Below are 21915 nucleotides of genomic sequence, written 5' to 3'. Positions count from 1 at the left end.
TTAAGCCACAGTTGCAATAACCGATTGCTCTCCAGGTTGAATCAACTTGGCAACACGACACCAAAAGACGTTAGAAAGGTATCTGAAGTTGACAATAATTATGATGAATATTATGAAGCGAAACAAATGGAAAGAGGGAAGTGGAAATGCGAGACATGTCAGAAGACTCAAAAGGTTGACGTTGCAGAGCAGTCGTCGGTATCCGCGGACCTTTGCACCAATGATCTATCGTCCGGCTCTCTAAGGGTACTGTAAATGTGTGTCACATAGGTACTCTGGAAGTCTCTTTCGATTATCCAAGAATGAACTTTTAACACGAATTCTCCATGGTTTCTTCTTTGCCAGTATCTTCAACCCGCGCATGTTAGAGCAGCTTTGAATTGGAGTAAATCCCATGGACCTTAGTCAAGGTAAAAAAGAATGCAAAAGTTGGAGGAAAATTCTATATGCACGGATTCGTCGCAACGATATAAAGCAATGTGAAAGCTTGGCAGCTGATATAAGTCCAGGAAGTTGACAGTGCCCGCGGGTAGCGAAGCTCCGGTCCCCGCGGGCCTCCTCATTCCCCAAGATATCAGCTGAACTGCCTATGCTTCTTTGGACTTAAACAATCCATCCCAAGAACCAGTTGGAATAGAATAAATTTTCTTTTTCGATAACCTGTAGCTCTTCGTTTACCGAGGCGCCGAGGCATCTTTTTTAAAGTTTGCGGGATAGCGCCAGAATCTTTGAAGCTTTACCCATCTCAAGCGATCGCTGAAGATCAATTAAAGTCAATCACACGCCCCGATCCTAGATTCATGAAACTTGATCCTCTCTCGATTTGTTCACATCAGCGCATCTATCACAATGCCTTCGATATCAGCCTCAGTAGTCTCACTCATCATAAAATGGTTTCTCCAGAACAAGGCCGTCCAGGAAGATGAGGAGGCGACGCGCCAGAACATTCACGACACCTACATCCGACCGCAAGACCATCGCCCTCCCAGCAATCTCGGCTCAAACATCACCATTGATCGCGTCGATGTGCAAGAATGGCCGTTATACAAGATATCCACCAAGAATTCTCAGAGTAAGAGTCAGCAGCGCAAAGCCCTTCTTTACATCCACGGCGGATCGTTCTTTAAGGAAATCTATCCCCAGCACTGGAAACTCGCCGTGCAGATTGTGAGTGAGACAGACCTGGACGTCTTGATACCGATTTATCCGCTGGTCCCAAGGCCAGTGGCTACAGCGCAGAAGCTCGCCGATGGGTTTGTTGATATCTGTCGTTTGTCGAAGCAGCCCATCGTGAGCATAGCGGGTGATTCAGCAGGCGGGACGCTCGCTCTATCAACTACTCTCCACCTACGAGACACAGCGCCTGAACTATTCGCGAAAGTGCGCTCGTTGATTCTAATAGCGCCTCTTCTTGATTGTGCAGTCGATCATCCTGAAGCACTACGTCTCGCCAAGATTGATTTCTGGCTCGGTGTAACTGGTCTTCGCATCTCAGGGAAGATGTTTGCAGGAGATTTGCCGATCAAACATCCCCTTGTTAGTCCGCTATACGGCGATATGGATAAGCTTCCACCATTGCTGATGTTTGGTGGTCCGAGGGATTTGCTCTGTGCTGATGCTAGACGGCTGAAATCCAAGTTGCTAGGCAAAGACGTGGATGAGGCTCCGGCGGGGAGTGTGGAGACGGACCGGCTTGTGTATGTTGAGAAGGAGGGTATGCTTCATGTCTGGCCTTTACTTCCGCATAGTGAGGGTGCTGAGGGGCGAAAGATGATTAGTTCTTTTGTTAATAAGCATTTAGAGCGATAGATATTTGCCGAAACCTTGTGGAAATGGCCAAGATTTTCAGTCGCCAAGCTTCCTAGCCAATATTATGAAGTCACATCCGAAAGTCCTTTTGGCAAAAGCCCATAAGCATAAGCCGCCAGGTTTGTCAGCCATTTTTCGTAAGCATCTTGTCTCTGAACCAATCAGATCTTCTCCAGTCCACCAATTTTTAAGCATATCAACCTGGTTACTCCAATCCTACGGGATTGTCAGCGAATAGTTGCAGTGACCAAGACCCACCTCCCCAAAGGAGCATCCGGAGCTAGAAAACCATAGGGCTGGGGTTATGTCATCGTCTGCAATGCTATGCAGTGAGATGATATATTGGCTTTGGTATAAAGAGGGGGAATGATGCATGAAGATGAGACTCACCACTTGATTCATTAATTGCTTCATTGCTTGTTGAGATATTAACGAAGATGCGCTTCTTTCAGCTCGCCCTCGCCTCGTTGGCTTCCCTCGCGGCAGCCACTTCATCCTTCGACACTTGGGCTCACGGCCGGGTTGCCCTACAAGACGTCAGCATTCACTTCAGATATGCAGGCTCAGGACCGCCCCTTCTTCTCGTCCACGGAAATCCCCAACATAGCCTTACATGGCAATTTATCGGTCCCATTCTCGCTCAGAACTACACTGTCATTGCCCCCGATAACCGAGGCGCTGGTGATTCGAGCGTTCCTCCCGATGGGAACTACACTGCCGCTGCATCGGCAGATGATCTCAAAGGCGTACTGGATTTCCTGAACATTACCTCGGCGTATGTGTTTGCGCATGATAAGGGCGTTGGAATGGCAACTGCACTGGCTATCAAGTATCCAGATCTTGTCAAGAGACTTGCTCTGGCTGAATATGTTCTTCCAGGCTTCACCTACGAACAATCCTCAAACCCAGCGCCGTTCTGGGATCTGTATCAGAACTGGCAGTTGGCATTCTTTCAAGTTCCCGATTTAGCCGAATTTCTCATGTCGGGCAAGGAAAAGCAATTCTTGCAATGGTACTTCTACCATGGGAGCTATTCTGGCGTCGAAAGCTTTAGCGAAGAAACAGTCAACAGATACACGAGCAGTATCTCGAAGCCAGGATTTCTAAGAGCTATGCTTGGACCGTTCTCAAGTTCGACAGTTTATCAGGACGGAAACTTCTTCAAAGCCGCGCTGAACGACAGTCGTCTGAGCGTGCCGCTGCTTGGTATGGGTGGTGAGGCAAGTCTGGGACTGAAGTCGGTCCTGCAACAGACGTTTGAGCCAGTTTCATCTGATCTTGAGATTGATGTCATTCCGAAAGCTGGGCATTGGGTTGGTGAGTTTTCTTTCTAACCTCGATAAAGTATCTTGCTAATTGTTGAGTAGCGGATGAGAACCCTCGATGGACTGCGAAGAGAGTAGCCAAGTTCTTTGGTGAAGACGATGATAGCCTGTCAAAGGTCGACTTGGGTTACTTGGATGAGTTGGTTACACTAGACGTCGGCTTTTACGGTACGAGGAGAAACTTTGCGCTGGGCACTCAGTAAGCGATTTGGGTCGTTCAGATAGTCATTGAAAAGGTTGGCGCAGGCATGGTTCTAAGGCATCATGGGCAACCCCACAAAGATCCCCGTACATTTAAATGAAACTGATACTTCAATCAAAGGTCTTATAGGCTACGCTCTTCGTAATGGACTCTATCACAGGATCGCAGTCGGCATAAAGACGTTGTATGTAAATACTCTCAAAATAGATACAAGAATGTTGCACCTGGCAACTCCTACACTCAATCTCATATATAATCCATCATAACCAGCTCAAAGCTCACTTCTTAACAGCGCATCCAATGCGCTTAGAGTCAATAGCAATGTCATCAAACCAGAAAGTGTTGACAGCGCCGCTATAAGACTCCCAGCCAAAGTAAACACCCTGAACCTTGGGTTTGGGCTTGCTCCTGGCCCAACCGCCAGCATAAGAGCTGGGAGCATTGGGCTTGTAGACAAGACCGTGAACGGGGTTGTCGTTGAGCCAAGTGGCGATGGTACCATCGGGGGAGAGGTGGTACTCGAGACATTGCCATGTGTTGGCGGGGATGTTCTTGGAGGCTGCGATGCCGTCGGGGGACAGATCGGGAAGGGTGGCATCGTCGGATTCGTGGTTGTACATCATGATCTTGCTCTGGCCGCCGATGCGGAGATGCTTGCCCTTGCCCTGCGCAGCGTCAGGCATAGTGATGAAAGTGACGTGCGAGTCATCAAAAGCCTTGGCAGTCTTCCTATAATTGGAACAAGTAATCAGCAGCTATTCTCTTGGCATGTTCAGCCTCAAAACTTACATCCAAGTTCGGACATAGACATGACCCTCGGGAACAGCATCAGTTCCAAAGAACTTGTGTCCACAGAAACCATTGGGTCCACCAGTGACCTTGATAGAGTTCTTTCCACTGTGAGCAGTAGTCTTGTCAAGCTCAACGCTACCGCCCTGATCGCAATCAGGCGCATAAGTCGGCCAAGCGACCTTATCCCAACCACTCTCGAAATCCTCAGCGACCTGGCCGAGGGCGAGGGGCAGCACAGAAAGTGCAGCAAGAGCAACTTGACGAAGCATGATGAAAATATACGAGAAATGAAATATAGACTGAAAGAAGTGAAGTGAAGTGAGGATGAAAAGCCAAGGTTGCCAAGAATGAGGGACGATGCGAGATCTATATATGAGCTGACCATTGACGGGCGATATTAGGGACTGAAGCCTGAAACAGGGCGGTTCTCTCGCTTGTGGTTGTCATTGGTCGTGCAGGGGTGTTGCGGTTAGTTCGGAATCGAAAGCCCGCAATTTCCTTGTCGGGCCATGAGGTGAAACCTGAGACGAGCATAACGGGAATTCTTCCGTGGAAGGGGTGTGAAACAATATATTTATCCGTCTTTTGACTGGATGATTTTCTTGTCCTTGAGGGGTTAATTGGTATTATACATATTCAATCATATTGCTTCATGCATTTTTCGGATCAAGATGACCGTCTATCCGACAATATGTAGTATAGGAAGTGGGTTGGCGTAGCATATAGATCATCACTACCAAGATTGGTTTAATTAATTGACTAAAGAAATTCGGATGAATCCGCGAGATACTCAAAATAGAAAATGAAGTTTTCTGTTTGGAAGTTGTCTTGCTCTTTTTACTACAGACGTCTAACGCCTAAATACAAACCTGACTATAGTAACGCCTGCCAGGCCAAGCTTGCCTAAATAGAAGAACAGAAAACCATCCACTTACCTTACCTTACCTTACCCCATACATCGAAGAGCGCCAGAGAACCAAACATGAACCTTTCTGGCACCATACATCCGGGCAATCCCTCTGAGAGGGTTAGGTAGCATGATCACAGTTGATGAAATTATCATTGCCATCATAGTAGCCAGCTGTTGATAGCAGTGGCGTATACGGCTCCGGAACGGGCTCTCACCATCGAATTGCTTTTGCTTACTGGTTTGTCCCATCGGTGTCGTAGACATGACGGCGTTTGTTCTTGCCATTGCATCGGTAGTCGACTGTACAGTGCTCCTCTGGGTCGCTCTTACTGGTGTGCCATCCATTCACGACGCTTGCGTTAGTAGCATTAGCAGGAGCTTGAGCTACGGTGTAGTTGGCGATAACAAGTCGTTTGGTGTCGCCGTTTGTCTGGCTGGTATACATGTTTTCAGGATCGAATGAGACGCTGGTGTTGTCCATGTTTGCGAGGAAGGTGGCGATATTGTTAGTGCGGTTGGAGTATATCACAGAGAGTGTCAATCTATCCGAAAGGTGAGATAGTGTAGAGATTCAGTGTGAGGTTGATATTGCTAAGACCAGAGTTGATAGCCAGGAAACTGTGAATTCATATGGAAAGATGCAGAGAAATCGCTCTGTTCTCTAAATGATGTTCTCGACCAATTAATCCTTCTTCGATTCTATGTTCAGGGACCATATCTTATGTTCCATCGTATTCTCGTTATGTTTGACCTTGTGTCTAACAAGTACTTCCCTAGAATATCCCATGTGACAGACAAACTACGAACAAAATATACTAATCGGATGCGCAAATGATTCAATTAACAGCATACAAAACTTTCTGCTTGTTGGAGGCTGAGCAATCCTGGCAAGGTCGTCTGTGCCATGGCCATGTCAATTAATTTTGCTGTTCTGTTACAAAGCGAATGCTAAGGTCAGAGCGTGAACAAAGGAAAACAGCCATCACATGCAGACGACAAAAACTTGGAGGAAGCTTTTTTTGATCCAATGCAAATGGTCGCTGTGTCCAGTGCCCCTCCAGGTCAGAACAAAGAATGTTTGCTACCGAGGCCCAGCGTTGCATCCCATCCGAGTCAAGACGTTAAAATTGATTGACCAGGGTGAGTCCGACTGGGTTTCTTTGTGTCTTTGTCCGTCGGCATGGATAAAATCTCCATCACTGACATAGTGGCCACTGTACAGTGATTGCGCCTGTCACTTCGGACATTGTGCCAGCTGTTGACAACGGTGGCGCATCCGGCTCTGAAGGAACTTTTGCAACGACCGAATTGGCTATATTAAACTTGTGCAGGAGTTGTTTCTGTACATGCTGTCCAGCTGAAATGTAACGTTGGTGACGTCCATTTTTGTCCCGATGGTTGCTTACATAATTTCCGGGATTGAGAAGAAGACGATGGGTACTGACTGTTCTGGTGTTCTAGAAAAGAAGGGTTTGATGTGGAGATGATCCTATATGATACATTATTTCATTTTGTAGATACGACCTTCCATTGTTGTATTTGATAGTCAGTAAGTTGAGGTGAGCAGAGGCGTTGCTTCAAATGAATAATTAAGTCATTGTTCTCTAAACATACCCAGGTAGAAGAAATTCGGGTCATCGGTGACAGGTTGGGCTTGAACATGACGACACACAGTATTCTTTGTCTGAACTTGCGAACTGCGCTGTCCTTTCACCGCTACTGCGGGCTCCTTTGATGGGAGGAAGAACAGTGTTGGCAACAAAGCCCAATTTCTATGGCAATGAAATTTGACTTTGAATTGAGCTGTGCGAAGACTAGCGGAACTTGCTGACAGATGTAACAACCAAGGACAAAGACTTGATGATGGCTATTTTCGTTGCATAAATCTAGACTGACCCTCAGTCGGGTTCCTTTCTTTTCACAGTAGAACATGTGGTTAAGGTAGCGAGCTGCTCAGAGTGGAAACCAATACCGTTTTATTGCCTCTCTAGCTCCTAACCAAAATAAAACCAAGCACCAAAACGCCAACTAATGACCTAAAAGATTAACCGAAATCCTACCCATACACAGCCCGATAAACCATCTTGGCTCTATCAGATGGAGAAGATCTAGTCAAGATAGGAGTAGCGTGCTTGGCCCCTTACTTCCACTATTGACTGTACTCTAAGTATTTGTCTCATCCCTATTATAAACATGCTTACGCTTAATAAACCTACCCTTGCCGTTTTTGTAGTCCACGGTACAGTGTTTCTTCGTGTCACTGTCACTATCGTGCCAGCCAACCTCGACCAATGCGGAAGCAGCTCTAGCGGGAGCTTGTTTTACCGTAAACCTGGCTATTTTGGCTCTAATAGCAAGGCCCTTTTGCTGATTCTTTTGCGCACCCAAATACATCATACCTTTAAATTTGGCAGAAATTGGCTAGAACCGGCAACCTTGAGGTTTTATAGCGAGAGAGGAGTTAAACATCTCATGTCAAGAGTGTTCTCGGTGAACTGTGGACTCATCTGGCTGTTCATTGTTCTTGTGCATGTTCAACGGCATATGAGTGGGTTGAGATCGGTCCCAGCACCGGTAGTGAAAAGAACACCTATTATCGAAATATGTACTAGACTGAACTGATAACAGGATATATTGTTCTCCCTGGTAGTGGACATTTAAGTCATTGTTCACAGATCACTGGCTCTTCAATACCTAAAAGTGTTTGGGGCATGGCGATGCCACGACCGACCGAGAGGAACCGACTTCCTTGTTCTGGTTCAAAGCGGGAACCAAGGCTAGAGCAGAGACAAAGGATAATGGCAACTAAATATATCCCGCGACTTGGAGCGGATTCTTTCAACTTGAAACGGATCTTGGCTACCACATATGGGCTCCGCATGGAGAACAAAGAGTATTTGCTATCGAGGCCTGTTGCCATCGGGCGAATCATGGGCTGTGATCCCATCCAGCAACAATGAGCACTTTGCTGAGCCATTCCAGAACAGGAAACGGCCAAACTATTTATTCCATTTTGGTGGTGTGAAGCCAATCATTCACCCGAGTTGCTATTGCCCCACTTCAACAAGACCAACAGTACTTGTGATATCCATTGCCTGTGACGAATCCCAGAAACTTATAAAGCCCTCGCTTCCACTCGTTACATGTTCCAAAATACTCCTCAGAACACCCTTACAGGACACGTCACCATGGCAGAAATAAGCGACTCTCCACCAACGCCAACGGCTCCTTTCAAACGGAGGTTGAAGAACTTCACATCCCCTGGCGAGAATCCCGCGAAATACCGCCCCGGAGGCTACCACCCGGTTAATCTAGGTGATATCTTCAATGATGGCCAGTACAAGGTTATTCGGAAACTTGGAGAAGGGTGTTTCTCTATTGTCTGGCTCGCCCACGACTTAAGGTAAGTTAATCATCCCCCATTCAACACTGAACGTTTGCTTACAATTTGATAGGAACTCTCGATACGTGGCTCTGAAGATTCTTGTCTCAGACCAGGCGGACCAATCCCAGGAGGTGGAAATACTGCACCATCTTGCCAAGATTGCTCCCTCGGAAGCACCTCAGAGGACCACGCAGATTCTCGCAGAGTTTGAACACAAAGGCCCCAACGGCACGCACAAATGTCTCGTGTTTGAACCAATGGGCCCTTCCGTCAATCAAATGATTCTGGAATTTGCTTACAGAGAGGACAAGTTTCCGAGTGAGATAAAGTATCCGCCCCAGATGGCAAAACGCATCCTCAGGGACTCCTTGAAAGGGTTGGCTTTTCTTCATAAGAATGGTATCTCTCACGCAGACTTTCAGCCTGGAAATATGCTGTTCTCGCTCAACAACATTGATTCCTGCGATGAGGCGGCCCTATGCCAGGAGGAGACGCCGGACGAGGAATACCGAATTGAGAGACTTGATGGCAAGAAGGATAAATGGGCACCCGAGTATCTGTTGACCGCAGAGCCACTGGCTAGCCACACGAGTATTGATGAAAACCTCGAAGTTAAACTAGCCGATATGGGTGGTGGTAAGTACAGTACATTCTCTCCTCAGATAAATTTAGGCTAACAGCTATTAGCATACTTCCTCAACGACCCCCCCCAGGAGCCGGTAGTCCCTCGTGCCCTTCGCGCTCCAGAGCTAGTCCTCAAAGGAGAATTCGACAAGGCTCAGGATATCTGGAGCTTCGGATGTCTTGTTTTTGAGTTGATCGCTGGACGACATCTTTTCTACATATGTGGTCCATTCAAAGACGAGACCGAACCAGACGATGAGCATCTTCTTGAGATTCAGGATAGGCTTGGCCCATTACCCGATGAGCTTTACAACTACTGGAAGACTTCCTCGCGCTACTACACCAAGGATAGACAACTGTACAATTGGGCGCTTGGTGGTGTTGAGGAGGGTGAAGAGCCGAATATGCCGAAACCGTCTATGCTGTCTACTATGGAGGAAGCCTTCGATAAGGAGAGCCCAAAGATGACAGAGGATGAGGCGCAGGAGGTCAAGAAGCTCATTCGATGGATTCTTCAGTATGATCCTGCCAAGAGACCATCGGCTGAAGAGATCCTCCGTCACCCATGGTTTGCAGAAGATTCAAGTGAGAAGGCAGAGTAAGATTGGTACTGGTGGTAGTTTATGGGAAGGGGGTGCTTGGGAAAGGGAAAGGGAAGACTGGTAGTGATTTTAGATTAAAACATTCGCGCAGTAGGTAGTTGGAATTATTGATTTGCGTTTTGATTCGCTAACTACATGACTATACACGTCAAAATAACTTTAACCCAGCGTGAAGCACCTTGACCTTCTAGTTCTTTGGCTTCTTGAAAGCATCCTTGGTGAGCTTAACAACGAAAGCACCACGCTCAATAGTGTTGATGAAGATGTATCCCGACTTGAAGTAAGCATAAGAAGACCAAGTTCCAACAAAAGCAACAGTGCCACCGCCGGGAAGAGCATCATCCTCGGGGTAAATGTCGAACCAGGCGGCTTCATAAACACCAGCACCGGTGGGATCTTGAGGAATGGAGCGGCCGTCGAGGACGCGGAGACCAGCGCCGTAGTGGGACTGGTAGATGTAATTGTTGATGACGTACTGGTTGTGATCGATGGACTTGGTGGGGTGCTTGAAAACACCGGTCTGCTTGGGGTTCTCAAGATCACGGATGTCCCAGATGAAGGTAACGGGGTAACCGTCAGCACCAGGACCCTTACCATCACGCTCATCGAGTTCGTCGTCCATGACGAGAAACTCTTGGTTCTGAGTGTCCAGAACCCAGCCTTGGTGAGTGTAAGAAGCACCCTCATAAGAGATCTTGGAGATAATGTTGGTGACATTAGCCTTATCAGTGACATCGTAGATAGTCAGGGTATCCTCATTATATCCGTAGCAGATGTCACGACCCTGGTAACGCTTATCAGGACCACGGTAAACAAGACACTGCGCATCGTGAACATAGCCATCGCCCTTGGCGCATCCAAGAGACTCTGGGTTAGAAGGATCAGTAAGATCAAAGAAGTTAAGTCCAGAAAGACAGTTGGAGTCATTGCGCGGCTGAGCACCAACAGCAACACCGTACTTCAACTCCTCATTGACAACAACATTGTGAGCTCGACCAACAGGCAGTAGGGCAGAAAAGTGACTGGTGAGATCCTTCTTTGCGTCAAAGACAACAGGACGCTTGGGGTTGATCTTGAGGAGCTTCTTCATGTCGAAGATCTGAATACCATGGCCGACAGCTTCGGATCCGATGATGACGTAGTTCTTGTACGTGCGGATCTCGCGCCACTGGGAGGGGATAGAGTACTCGGGCAGACGGCCAAGGTAGACGAGCTGTCCCTTCTTGGTGATCTCCGCGAAAGCAGTGCCGTCGTACTGACCGATAGCGACAAACTCACGTCCGTTATCGGAAGTCCATCCCCAAGAGGACGAACCTCGACCACCCGTGCTACCAAGCGCAGCATGGCTCAAGAACGAGTAAAGATCAGCCTAGAGATTCGTTAGCCAGTGTAACCGATACCCCCCAGAAGGGTAATACTAACGTTGTGGCAGGCAAAGGTGTTGTTGGCATCACCCTTGATAGCCTCTGCGTAACCCTTGACACACTTGGTGTAGCCGAGCTTGGGATACTGCTCGCTGGCGAAAGCACCAGCAGCCTCCTGCTTAGCCCAGACAGCCTGCTTGCTGGCCATGAGCTTGTTGTGCACCTCGCCCGAGTCGTACAGCCTAGCGGCCTTCTCCTCGTTCACCTTGATCTCCTTGGCGGCGACATAGGAGCTGACAGCGGCGAGGGCGCCGAGGAGCAGAGTGGACTTGACCATCATGAGAGGTTGAGGATGATAGTTGGGGATGGAGTGAGAAGACCAACATGTTTGGCGAGGAGAGGGTGCCTTTTATGTATCAACTGGCGGTATGGCTATCTGGAGATGCAGTGTTGGAATCTTCGTAGATCACGTATACCGGCAATCCTACCATAAGCGATCACAGCCGGAGGGTCAATGCACGTTCGCGCCTCGAGATCTCCCCTTCACCAATCATCGCCTCCCCAGCGTCGCACCGAACCATTATCTCAACTTGGCGATAGTGACGGCATTTCCTGTCTACCCGGAAATACCCCAGATCTGGAAGGTGTCTACCGCACACCCGCTCTGTTATCAGAACCTATGATCAACTCCACAGGCACCACCAAGGTTCTCCATTGCAACCCAAGAAGCCACTCTGCACAAAGAATGTCTTACAAAAGTTCTAATACGCTGAATCTCATTGGATACAAGGTATATCTTTCGCAATCCTTGGCGGCGAGTGTACCAATCCTAGTTCGGCAGGTAAGTTAAGCTTATTGGATAGACTTCTTTTCTCGGACATAGAGCCGATGGCATTTTTTTAATCTTATCGTGAAGTCTAAAGACGCAATGTGACCTTGGAGCGGGCTTGGCCGGGGGTGATTGGAGGAATTGTTATGGGGACTAATAGGGGATTAATGCCGATCACAGATTCAAGCTTGTTTTTTTGCTCCGCGGTTATCTATGCTTAAGTCATGGTTTTTGTCACTATTTGAAGCGCTGGCTTTTGCGCTAGACTAGATTATAGCACGTGAGGCACCCCTGACGATCTTTGTACGAGATAATAATAGTAAATGTGCCTGAGCACTGCTCATCGAGGACACAGGCCTGAGAGTTCAACCACTTGAGAGTCCAAGTTCTCATACTTCTCAACCGCGTCATTCGTTGTAACACCATGATCTAACCCACCCTTAGTTCCACCCAAACACTGTGCCCATGTATTCGTCCTTCTAAATGACTTTGGCCACCTTTCCAGCGTTGCCGTCTTTCATGCCGTTCTGCGATACTCTGTCCAGCCAATGATGGCGTCAATCACTGGCGGACGCGTTTCGAGAAAACTAGTTACGAATCCATTTAGGATATGTCTACTTTCTTGTAGAAAGGAGAGATAACAGCCGACGTAGTAAAGCGTCCAATACTAGGAGGAAGCAAACTGATCACTTGGCTGTTCTGTGCTCAACATCCTGGTTGTAATAATCACCGAGAGGTGGTCAAGGCTGAGGAAAAAATAGATTGCTTCTCTTGCTTGATCCTTTGTCACAAAAGTTCTCTTTTGTCCCCAGTTATCGTCAAATGACTCATTTAATAGTATTGAACAGTCTCCGACAGTTTTCCAAGTCTTACAGGCCACCACGGACGAATGAGATGGACCCAAAGTCGCCAAGTTATTAATGATCTCGAATCATGAAAAATCCTCGCGTGCAGACTGCAGCATGCATCATCAAGTATGTCTTGCATGTCTATTTTTCAGATGCGATTATAGTTTCTAGGTCTTTGATTGAGGTCATTACGGGGACTTTGAAAACGCAGTGCTATCCCAGGAGGGAACCATACTAGAATAACTGCTGGTTACGGGTTATATAATAGTTTTAGAGCTCATTTAAGATGACAGCTTGACTCAAATTCATTGAATTGTAGCATAATGCCCTGAGACATAAGAGCGACCCGGCACTTTGTCTCTCGGTATAAGACACCTCATAGTAAACATATGAAATTATTCTTTAGAGAGCCCAAGAGTCTATTACATACACTGGCGTTCTATCTACAGCTTACTCGACTAGCTATCGAAGAAAAAGTCCAAACGTTTGTTACCCTGGTCGCTAGTATTGTTGAGGTAATTCGCTTTTTCGTGCGCAGTCATGCTCTCCCACTTAGTCCTCTTGGACCTATTCCGGTAGGTATAATATCCCTTGGCAAAAGCATATGCAAAGATAGTTCCCACTGTGATGCCAATCAAGTTCTTGTTTCCGCGATGATAGAGCGGCTTGTCATCCTCACGGTAAATGTTGGACGAAGCAATGCCCGACAATTGGATGGTGATGTTGTACAAAGCCGCACTGATGGCTCGGGTTCGGACCGAGCCGGACAGTCTGGAGCACCAACCAACTTGAGCTGCATGCACGGACGGCTGGCCGATGATCAAAAATGCCACAGCGTATTGGGCCCAATGCGATAGATTCTGGACCGATGTGTACTCAACGATGAGTAAGGGAAGGACCCAAAGCTGGGTGAGGAGACCGAACAAGGCGATTTGATGGAACTTCTCAGTAAGAAAGGTGATCCAGAGCATGTTGACAGCTGCAAAAACTGTAGCAGGAATCGCCAAGAGCGTAGTGTTGAAAGTGCTGAAGCCTAAAGCTCGAAGAGACAACGTTAGGTAAGTTTTGGGCGGTGCGGTCGGAATCTCAAACAGTATGCCAATAGCGTACACAGGCCAGAGGTCGTAATCTTTGAGACTCTTCCAAAGCATCCCCAACGTAATCGGTTCGCGATTATGCATACCACTCTTGGACGGATCATCCCGAAGAACACGATTAACAATGATCTTCTCCTCACGCTCGGTAAAGTAGCCCGAAGGATTCCACCACGTCTTGGTCTGTGTCGGTCCAGGGACGAGGAACAGGAAACTCAGAACGCCAACTACCAAGCTGACCAAAGCTTCCAAGAGGAACAGCCAGCGCCAGCCTTCTTTGCCAGCGACACCGCGCATGTGTAGGATACCGTAGGCCATGAAAGAGGCGACGACACCAGACATGGAATCGACGAACCAGAAGAGGGCAAGACGTATAGGCATCTCAGTCTTCTTGTAGAAGTACGAGAGATAGAGGATCGAGTCTGGGATAAAACCACCCATGAACAAGCCGATAAAGAAACGGCATGCAAAGAATCCTGCACGGTTATGCATGAAGAACTGTCCGCCCGACGCTAAACTCCAGAGGATGATCTGAACAGGGATCCAGCGATCAGGGCCAAGACGCTTGCCGATCATCTGCGAAGGAATTTCTGCAACGAGGAATCCAATGCGATACATGTTCTGCGCATTGTTAAAGTCGTTGGTATTAAGCTTGAGATCATCGAGTAAATTATCAGCAGCTGCGTTGCCGAGATTACCGCGATCGATGTTAAGACCGAAGAACATGACGAGGATCCAGATGAAGATCTTTAGGTCAGTCTTGCGGCGAACGGCGTATTCTTCGCGATAAGTCCATCTTTCGCTTGGGTCGAAGCGATGGAAGTTCTCATACTCTGGTGGTGGCTGGTAAAATTGGGAGAGGTGGGGATCGTCAAAGACACTACGCTCAGTGGCGATGGCGTCGAGGTCGGCGGGTTTGTTGCGACGAGTGAGGGCTTCCCAGATGCCGATGTTTCGGCTGGTATCTTGGGGCTCTACCAGATCGGTCGCTTCGTCTTTGGGAGAGGTGACTTCAAAGGATGGTGCCTTTGTATCAATGTCTTGATGGACGAGATGACTAGGGTGAGCCATTCTGGGCAGTGAAGGGCCAAATATCCCTGAAAGTGTATAACAATTGAAAGCTTGTAGGAATCAGCTTGGTGACTCTGTATTTACAAGAGAGACAGTTATGCCTCTTATATGTAAACCCTTCTGCGATTCTTTAATAATCCAACTGACACCCAGCGCAAACGGTCATCTTCAACGTGATGGTGCGTGCAGATGGTGTGACCAGCCGGGACCCCAGTTTCAGAGATAACCATCAATTCAAGCCTACTACCTTGTGCATCTCGGCACCGATGATCCGAGAAGCCATCACGACATTATGGGGATAAATGGGGATTGACCAGCTACCCCCAACACCTATTACCATATGCGGGATGCCACCCGGAGCTATGTACCGGCCCTCCCACGCAAAGGAATGTACATATACAAAGGATGGGGGTCTTTTTGGGGGTTGTCTACGGTTAGTCGGGATGACAAGCGATAGGCCGTGTTACCAAGACATTCCCCCGATCGCATGGGCCAATGTGCATGGCGCAATGACAAACTCTGTGAACTTTGATACCGCGTGTGAGCAGCAGAAGGAGTAATCTCATCAATACTTTTATCGTGAATGTTTATATGCCAAAAGAACTACGTGGCTGTAACAGGCGAAGAGAATACGCCTATTCTTTTGGGTGTTTGCAACCGTTTTAAAAGCAAACCAGGACCTTACGGTGGCTAATCGACATATCACTCAGCTTTCATTCATGAAGTCAAGTAAAATGTATTCTCTGTAACTCTAGAAAGATACCCAGTATTCTAGCGATCAATCTCGTGTCCCAGCTATACCGAACGGCAGATTCTTGTACTTTGCAACTCCCTCTGTTTCAGGATGCTCAACATCAAGATCCCATTTATCAGGAACTTCCAAACCAGCATCAAGATGATGCTTATTCAACAGCACAGAGACTCCATCCCGGTAAAGCCAGGGGTCATTCGTCCTCCTTTGCCAATCCTCAAGCCTATCCCTCAACTCCTGCAAAATCTCTTTATACTTAGGGTCTTTAGCTAGATTCACAACTTCCTGCGGGTCTTGCTCCAAGTCATACAGCTCTTCAGCCGGGCGGAAGAAGTAATCTTTCAAGTTCCTCTGCCCAATCTTCTTGGGGCTGTCTTCTGAGTTGCGGATATCTTCCCACGTCAACGATCCGTAGATGTCGTTTGCAAATGGGAAATCGAGCCTCCACGCGATGTTGCGATGGTACTTGTATCGCCGTGTCCGGATGAAGCGAGTGGGCCAGTAGTTGGTAGACTCGTGGAACGTGTGTGAGCCAAACACGTGGTCCCATGCATCAAGGTACTCTTCTTGATTAAGAATCTGCAGGAACGAGCGACCTGATAATTGTTTCTTGGGCTCTTCCGCGGCTGGGCCAAGTGTCCAGTCGAGGATCGTTGGAAGAATGTCCACATACGACACCAGGTTTGTGTTGAAAGAGGCTCTGAAACCTGGGTGACGAACAATGAGTGGTAGCTGAACACCAGCGTCGAATAAAGTTGTCTTTGAGTTCATGAACGGAGGCCCGTTATCGCTCATGAAGATGACCAATGTATTCGACGCAAGGCCTGCGTTCTCAAGCTCCTCTAGTATAAAACCAATGCCTTGATCTAAGCGACTAATGGCCTCCAGATACTCGGAAAGCTCTTGTCTTGCCCCAGGAGTGTTGGACAAGAATTTGGGAACGACCATATCTTCAGGCCGATACTTGACGCTTTGAATACGCCTGTCAACCGGCTCGTCATTCCCAAAGCCACCACGCGTTCGATCACGATGCGGGTCATGATATCCAACCGTCAAAACAAACGGCCTTTGATCCTCTTTGGAAGCTTCAAAGAATTCTTTAGCCTTCTGAGAAGACCACCAGACATCTCTCGTCAAACTCTCAGCTCTCCACTCCCATGGATAAACAGCCTCAGGCCCAACGTGGATCTTGCCAATGATTCCAGTTCTCACACCGTTCTTAGCTAGGATGGCAGGACCAGACTCGATGTGATCAAATGTCATGAAATGATGCTTTCCACTGTTGAGACCATACTGCCCATTCTGGTGGGTATGCAGTCCGGTGTAGATGGTAGAGCGACTTCCACTGCACGAAGCGGTGCTTGCAAATGCTCTGTCAAATCTTACACCATGGGAAGCAAGTTTGTCGATATTTGGAGTTTTGGCATTGGGATGGCCGTAGCAGCCTAGTTGTTTGCCTAGGTCGTCTGCGACAAGCAGGAGGACGTTTTTTGCCGTCATATCGAAAAGAGCAGATGAATAGCCGAGCGTTGGTTCGTGATGCTATACCAGAAGTGTAAAATAAATGATATTAAGATTCTTGACTTGTCTTTTCTGCTCAGGGTTTGGGCGCGGAGGTACATGTCGAGGTCCAGGTTGGCGATGGCGTGACGAACGAGACTATGTCGCCATACAGCAAGAAATATATAACCCAGCATCCCACGCAATCAAACAATAGATGATATGTAACCGAAATCAAGACGGTGCCGAATATCCGTGCTTATCATCCTCACATCGTGAAACTACCCAGAATTGAGCCTCAATCATGTCGATCAAGTGTGTAAACAACCTAGTGCCCATCTGTCAGATTGGCTCATCCACGGCATCAGAAAAAGCGCACCAATGAGGATACATATAAGCGATTGTGACATCCGCGCTATTTCTGGATATAGCATGGTTGTGAACGGCCGAAGTGTAGGGATTCGGATCCGACTCTCAGGAACCCCCCAAGGCATAGGCCTACTTGCTCATTGTACCGGTACATACAAGGAATCTCTGGGTTTCTAGCACTTGATGGAGTAAAGCTTAGTATAATGACGACAAGTTCTAGTCTCGGAAAGGAGCGATGGTCCGAGATGGTATCAGCACTGCCCACGATTGAACGCTGCGAGGTGCAATGGCAAGAGTGAAGTCACCGTCTCGATAGACCATGCTCCGTAGGTCTGACCGGAACAACGGCAACATCATTCCAATCTAAAGGGGAAAATGTAAGATGAAGGCCATATGTCGTGCTCATGATGGATATCAGTGATAGATTCTGAACCAGCGGGAGTAGATATCGAAGTGAGCATGAGTACTTACAATCTGCCTTGGTATGAGTATATATTTCAGACTAGACTTTGAGGTTCAAAGAAGAATTCCAACTTCACCATCCAAAGTAAAGTTCCTCCAAGATGAAATTCGTTCTCATCACAGGCTTATTCTCAGCCATCCTGGCAACCGCCCAACTCACAGGTCCCGTCGGCCCCCTCACAGCCCTCTCCCAAAAGACCCATGAGTGCAACATTCTCGACTACGGCGCTGTAAACGACAACTCCACTGATATAGCAGACGCCATCGAGAAGACCTTCAAGACCTGCGTCCTCCCACACGCTGGAAGCCGTTTAATTGTCCCAGACGGACAGTACCTGATCAAACGCTCAGTCGTTCTGTCAAACGGTACAAATTGGGCGTTTCAGCTCGATGGACTTATCACTTTGGCGTATGGTGGGAACTGGACTGTTGATCGTAAGTTGGTATTGCAGGGCTTTGCGGGAGTTGAGCTGCTGAACGCAACTATCAATGGTGAAGGTGATGGGCAATTCTTGCAGAATGGACTCACCATTATAAATCGTACGTACATCGTCTACTACTCCACTCTTCTGTTTGTTAACAAAGTTACCAGCTGTCGACTTTGAGTTTTACTCACAGAATGGAAAGGGTGCCATTCAGGGACAGGGATACATCTACAGAAACTTGGCAAAGTAAGTCTCCCCCTTCAGCACAGTGATAGTTGCGAAATGCTTATATCCAATCAAGTACTTTCCGTCCCCGTCTTGTCAGAATAATTTCACCCATCAACACTTCTGTTCACGACCTCATTCTCGTTGACAGCCCAAAGTTTCACATCGTCTTTGACTTTGCTGAGAACCTCGAGGTATATCACCTCACCATCCGAGGGGCCAACCTGGGTTCTTATGATGGGGTTGACGTGGTTGGCACAAATTATTGGATCCACGATATCGAGGTAAGAAGCGCTTCAGCTAAACTCATGGATCATGTACTTATCATATCAGGTGACAAACCGAGACGAATGTGTGTCGGTGAAAAGCCCTTCCAACCATGCTCTCATCGAGAACTTGGTTTGCAACCAAGCTGGTTCCGGCATCTCGATTGGCAGTCTCAACGTGTCAGCATCTATCGCCAATATCGTAAGTTAACCCTACCTATAAGGCTTGACGGTATTGACTGAGTTCTTCTAGCATGCACGCAATATCAACATCATCCAGGGAAACAATATTGCTTTTATCAAGACTTACCCCGGAGGCTCTGGTCACGTTACCAATATCACTTTTGAGAACTTCCGATCCAAGGCATCTCTCTACGGCCTTGATATCAACCAGTATTGGCAGAACACGTTTGAGCCTGATACAGGGGCTGTAGCTTTGAGTAACCTAGTCTTTAAGAACTTCTCCGGTAAGTGCAAAGTTGATAAGAAGACTTCAAAGACTGACCATCATGTTCCAGGATCTGTCGCCGATGGTTCCAAGAGACCTCCTCTCTTCCTAGTAGCCAACGATCTATCATTCGCCACCAACGTCACAGTCGAAGACTTCAGCATCTGGACTGAATCTGGATCCTCAGTCGTCAACAAGATCAGCAACATCTTCGGCCACGGCGATAATTCTTATGGACAGGCGAACGGCATCAAGTCGCTTTCTTCTGGCCAGGCACCTACCGCATACACCAGCACTTACACTGTAACCGCTACACCTACCGGCTGGGCAGCTCCATCATTCCCTACGTGGGCTGCGGCAAGCACTGGTTATGGAAGTAAGTTACTTGATGAGCTTTATATGTATATGCGCTGACTATTGCATTAGCTGATGTGCCCATTCCGGTTTATACGCCGGCTGCTCTGTGGAAGCCGGAAGGTGACTATGATAAGCATTACTGGGGATCCTTTTGAGGTAACGTCATCGCAGGCTTGCTGTGACACTGACCACCAGTAAAAAGGCGCATTGAGCGAAAGAGGCATCTCGAGCTGTGGGTGATGGTCTTAATAACTAGTAGCTATCAGACAACAATCTAGTAAATGTACCTAAACCCTGATCGTTGAGTTCCAGTAGCTGCAGCCATGTCGATCTTTCCATCCTCAGTAGCCACAGCATTCTCTTCAGCCTCTGCCTTATCCAACTTCTTGTTCTCCCATTTATGAACATATCGCAGTAACAGAGCAAGGAGAGCGACGATAACACAGATCGCGGCATTAGCACTTCCACCTGGGGTGTATTGGGGACCGTCTTTGCTGGGATACATGTATGATCCGTAAATACTGGCTGTGTTGCCGATCATGTTGCAGATGGCGATGACAGCTGATCGTTTTACCAAGGGACGGGGGAAGGAGTTTGCGACCCATGATACGATGATTTGATCTGTAAAATGTTAGTTGCGGATTTGGGACTGAGGGGAGTTGCATGCTCACAAGAAGCAACAGAGCCCATGGGCATGAGAAACATGGCAAAGAAGCGAGCTCCAACAACGGTCGTCGCAGCTGCAATCGCGTTTCCAATAGCCGCTACAAGCATGAGGCAAATAATATGCAGCGATCTATCATTCGTCTTGGCAGAGCTCAACGTTACGCAGACCGAGAGGAGGAAAGTCGCAAACTACAAGGTCAGTCAGTAAATTCCACTCTGACTCAAATAATAGTATCTCAAACTTACCCAAGCAGGTGCAGTGAGCCACAGAGTTGTGATCTTTCCATAACCAAGCGTTCCAACAATAGTCGGGAAGAAGTATTGGAATGTCTGGGAAATCAAGCTGACGTGCTGAAGAAGAACGAAGAGGTAGAGTCGATAATCGCGTACAGCCAACTTGACACCGTCCCAGATTGTCTTTTCGCCGTAGGCGTCGACTTCGCTAATATCTTGTGCCAAGCGCCATGCTGCGAATGCTCGCTCTTCTTGGGTCAACCATTTGGTGGTGTGAGGGTAATTGGGCAGAGCGACTGCGGCGATGAAGGAGAATCCGATAGCGGCTACGCCTTCCTACTTGCTTGTTAGCCATGCTTTAACCCAATGCCGAAATTGAACTCACGATGATGAAAAGCCATCTCCAACCGGCGATGCCATGAGCTCCCTCAAGATCACCGAGAATGGCGGCACCTAAAACACCCCCAAACATATTCGCCAACGCATTTCCTGAATAAAGCCAAGCAATGCGCCGAGTAAGCTCCGCTCTCGTATACCATGAACTCATCAAAAACACCGCCCCCGGAAAAAACGGCGCTTCAACAAAACCAAGAAAGAATCGAATCACAATTAAATGGGTGAAGCTATCAGAAGCAGCATTACACGTCGACACCACGCCCCAAAGACAACAAGAAGCGCTGAGGTACAGCGACGGCCGAAGTTTTGTCAGGATGAGGTTGGAGGGGAGTTGCATGAGTAAATATCCCACGAAGAAGATCGACGTGGCGAGGTTGAAATCTGTGCCTGACATGCCGAGATCTTCTTCGAGTGAGCCTTGTCTTGCTTGTGCGAGATTCGAGCGGTCGAGAAAGTTGAGGAGATACATGATGACGAGAGTTGGCATTAGTCGCATATCGACTTTGCGGAGGAGTTTCTTGTCGAAGTCTTTTCGCCATTCTTCGGTTTGGTTGTTGAAATCCCATGATTCGAGGTTTTGCTCACGACCGGCGGCGGGGGTATCGCCTTCGTCCATCTGGACGGATGCCTTGCCTGTGTCCATTATTGCGTCAAGAGTACTAAGTGACGAATAAACGTGATTTGCTACTTCAGTGAAAGACGAAGAGAGTTGGGGGATAAAAAGACCAAGACTTCAGCTCCAATGATGGTATATAAAGCCCTCCCAAACGAGAAAAGAGCAGACCCGGCACAAGTTTCGGCAAAGGAATACACCGAATCTCCATCATCATTGGTAACATTTCACCAAGATCAGCGAAAAATGTAACATCACCAACAGTCTGGCCAACGAGAAACAAGGTGATTGCTTCAAGTCGGTAGATCATCCCCCGCAATTGACGAGACTACCCCGCAGCTGAGTCGG

The 21915-nt window shown here is 47.8% G+C and overlaps 10 protein-coding genes across 10 annotated transcripts; 4 read left to right on the top strand and 6 right to left on the bottom strand.

The window, feature by feature from the left end:
• Positions 1-849: 849 nt before the first annotated feature.
• FOBCDRAFT_257927 (Alpha/Beta hydrolase protein) lies at positions 850-1774 on the top strand (the record flags this gene model as incomplete). Its single annotated transcript, XM_059611213.1, has 2 exons — positions 850-1714; positions 1749-1774. 2 exons carry the CDS (start codon positions 850-852, stop codon positions 1772-1774), a joined length of 891 nt encoding a protein of 296 aa, XP_059464365.1.
• A 472-nt stretch (positions 1775-2246) lies between these two features.
• FOBCDRAFT_248560 (Alpha/Beta hydrolase protein) lies at positions 2247-3481 on the top strand (the record flags this gene model as incomplete). The annotated part of the gene is made up of 3 exons (XM_031175289.3): positions 2247-3126; positions 3177-3333; positions 3457-3481. 3 exons carry the CDS (start codon positions 2247-2249, stop codon positions 3479-3481), a joined length of 1062 nt encoding a protein of 353 aa, XP_031046422.3.
• Positions 3482-3569: 88 nt separating this feature from the next.
• FOBCDRAFT_216644 (uncharacterized protein) lies at positions 3570-4499 on the bottom strand. The gene is made up of 2 exons (XM_031175288.3): positions 4126-4499; positions 3570-4065 (listed from the first exon to the last, which is right to left on the bottom strand). The coding sequence occupies exons 1-2, from the start codon at positions 4395-4397 to the stop codon at positions 3615-3617; spliced, it is 723 nt and encodes a 240-aa protein (XP_031046421.1). The 5' UTR covers positions 4398-4499; the 3' UTR covers positions 3570-3614.
• Positions 4500-5074: 575 nt separating this feature from the next.
• FOBCDRAFT_198060 (uncharacterized protein) lies at positions 5075-5519 on the bottom strand (the record flags this gene model as incomplete). Its single annotated transcript, XM_054703674.1, has 2 exons — positions 5075-5147; positions 5275-5519. 2 exons carry the CDS (start codon positions 5517-5519, stop codon positions 5075-5077), a joined length of 318 nt encoding a protein of 105 aa, XP_054559649.1.
• Positions 5520-8226: 2707 nt separating this feature from the next.
• Positions 8227-9649, top strand: FOBCDRAFT_237635 (kinase-like domain-containing protein; the record flags this gene model as incomplete). The annotated part of the gene is made up of 3 exons (XM_031175286.2): positions 8227-8441; positions 8494-9059; positions 9111-9649. The coding sequence occupies 3 exons, from the start codon at positions 8227-8229 to the stop codon at positions 9647-9649; spliced, it is 1320 nt and encodes a 439-aa protein (XP_031046419.2).
• Positions 9650-9836: 187 nt separating this feature from the next.
• FOBCDRAFT_198058 (uncharacterized protein) lies at positions 9837-11350 on the bottom strand (the record flags this gene model as incomplete). Its single annotated transcript, XM_031175285.3, has 2 exons — positions 9837-11018; positions 11072-11350. The coding sequence occupies 2 exons, from the start codon at positions 11348-11350 to the stop codon at positions 9837-9839; spliced, it is 1461 nt and encodes a 486-aa protein (XP_031046418.3).
• A 1798-nt stretch (positions 11351-13148) lies between these two features.
• On the bottom strand, positions 13149-14855 carry FOBCDRAFT_130159 (major facilitator superfamily domain-containing protein; the record flags this gene model as incomplete). Its single annotated transcript, XM_031175284.3, has 1 exon — positions 13149-14855. One exon carries the CDS (start codon positions 14853-14855, stop codon positions 13149-13151), a length of 1707 nt encoding a protein of 568 aa, XP_031046417.3.
• A 778-nt stretch (positions 14856-15633) lies between these two features.
• FOBCDRAFT_270444 (alkaline-phosphatase-like protein) lies at positions 15634-17106 on the bottom strand (the record flags this gene model as incomplete). Its single annotated transcript, XM_059611446.1, has 1 exon — positions 15634-17106. One exon carries the CDS (start codon positions 17104-17106, stop codon positions 15634-15636), a length of 1473 nt encoding a protein of 490 aa, XP_059466900.1.
• A 932-nt stretch (positions 17107-18038) lies between these two features.
• FOBCDRAFT_198055 (pectin lyase fold/virulence factor) lies at positions 18039-19813 on the top strand (the record flags this gene model as incomplete). The annotated part of the gene is made up of 8 exons (XM_059608903.1): positions 18039-18372; positions 18436-18477; positions 18530-18608; positions 18664-18871; positions 18921-19055; positions 19107-19320; positions 19372-19677; positions 19728-19813. 8 exons carry the CDS (start codon positions 18039-18041, stop codon positions 19811-19813), a joined length of 1404 nt encoding a protein of 467 aa, XP_059464364.1.
• Positions 19814-19872: 59 nt separating this feature from the next.
• Positions 19873-21597, bottom strand: FOBCDRAFT_257924 (major facilitator superfamily domain-containing protein; the record flags this gene model as incomplete). The annotated part of the gene is made up of 4 exons (XM_031175280.3): positions 19873-20279; positions 20330-20513; positions 20571-20894; positions 20944-21597. The coding sequence occupies 4 exons, from the start codon at positions 21595-21597 to the stop codon at positions 19933-19935; spliced, it is 1509 nt and encodes a 502-aa protein (XP_031046413.2). The 3' UTR covers positions 19873-19932.
• Positions 21598-21915: the final 318 nt, after the last annotated feature.

This window comes from Fusarium oxysporum, chromosome III (genome assembly GCF_013085055.1).
Source record: "Fusarium oxysporum Fo47 chromosome III, complete sequence".
In the NCBI taxonomy this organism is placed as follows: Eukaryota; Fungi; Ascomycota; class Sordariomycetes; order Hypocreales; family Nectriaceae; genus Fusarium; species Fusarium oxysporum.
Note: the sequence above shows the minus strand (reverse complement) of the source record. Positions and strands in the feature narration are given on the sequence as shown.

Excerpts from the sequence above, each read along its gene's own strand:
- FOBCDRAFT_216644 (XM_031175288.3), bottom strand. The coding sequence starts at position 4,397 with ATGCTTCGTCAAGTTGCTCTTGCTGCACTTTCTGTGCTGCCCCTCGCC. Across the intron at positions 4,066-4,125 it reads GTCTATGTCCGAACTTGGAT|GAAGACTGCCAAGGCTTTTG; the intron begins GTAAGTTTTGAG and ends TTCCAATTATAG.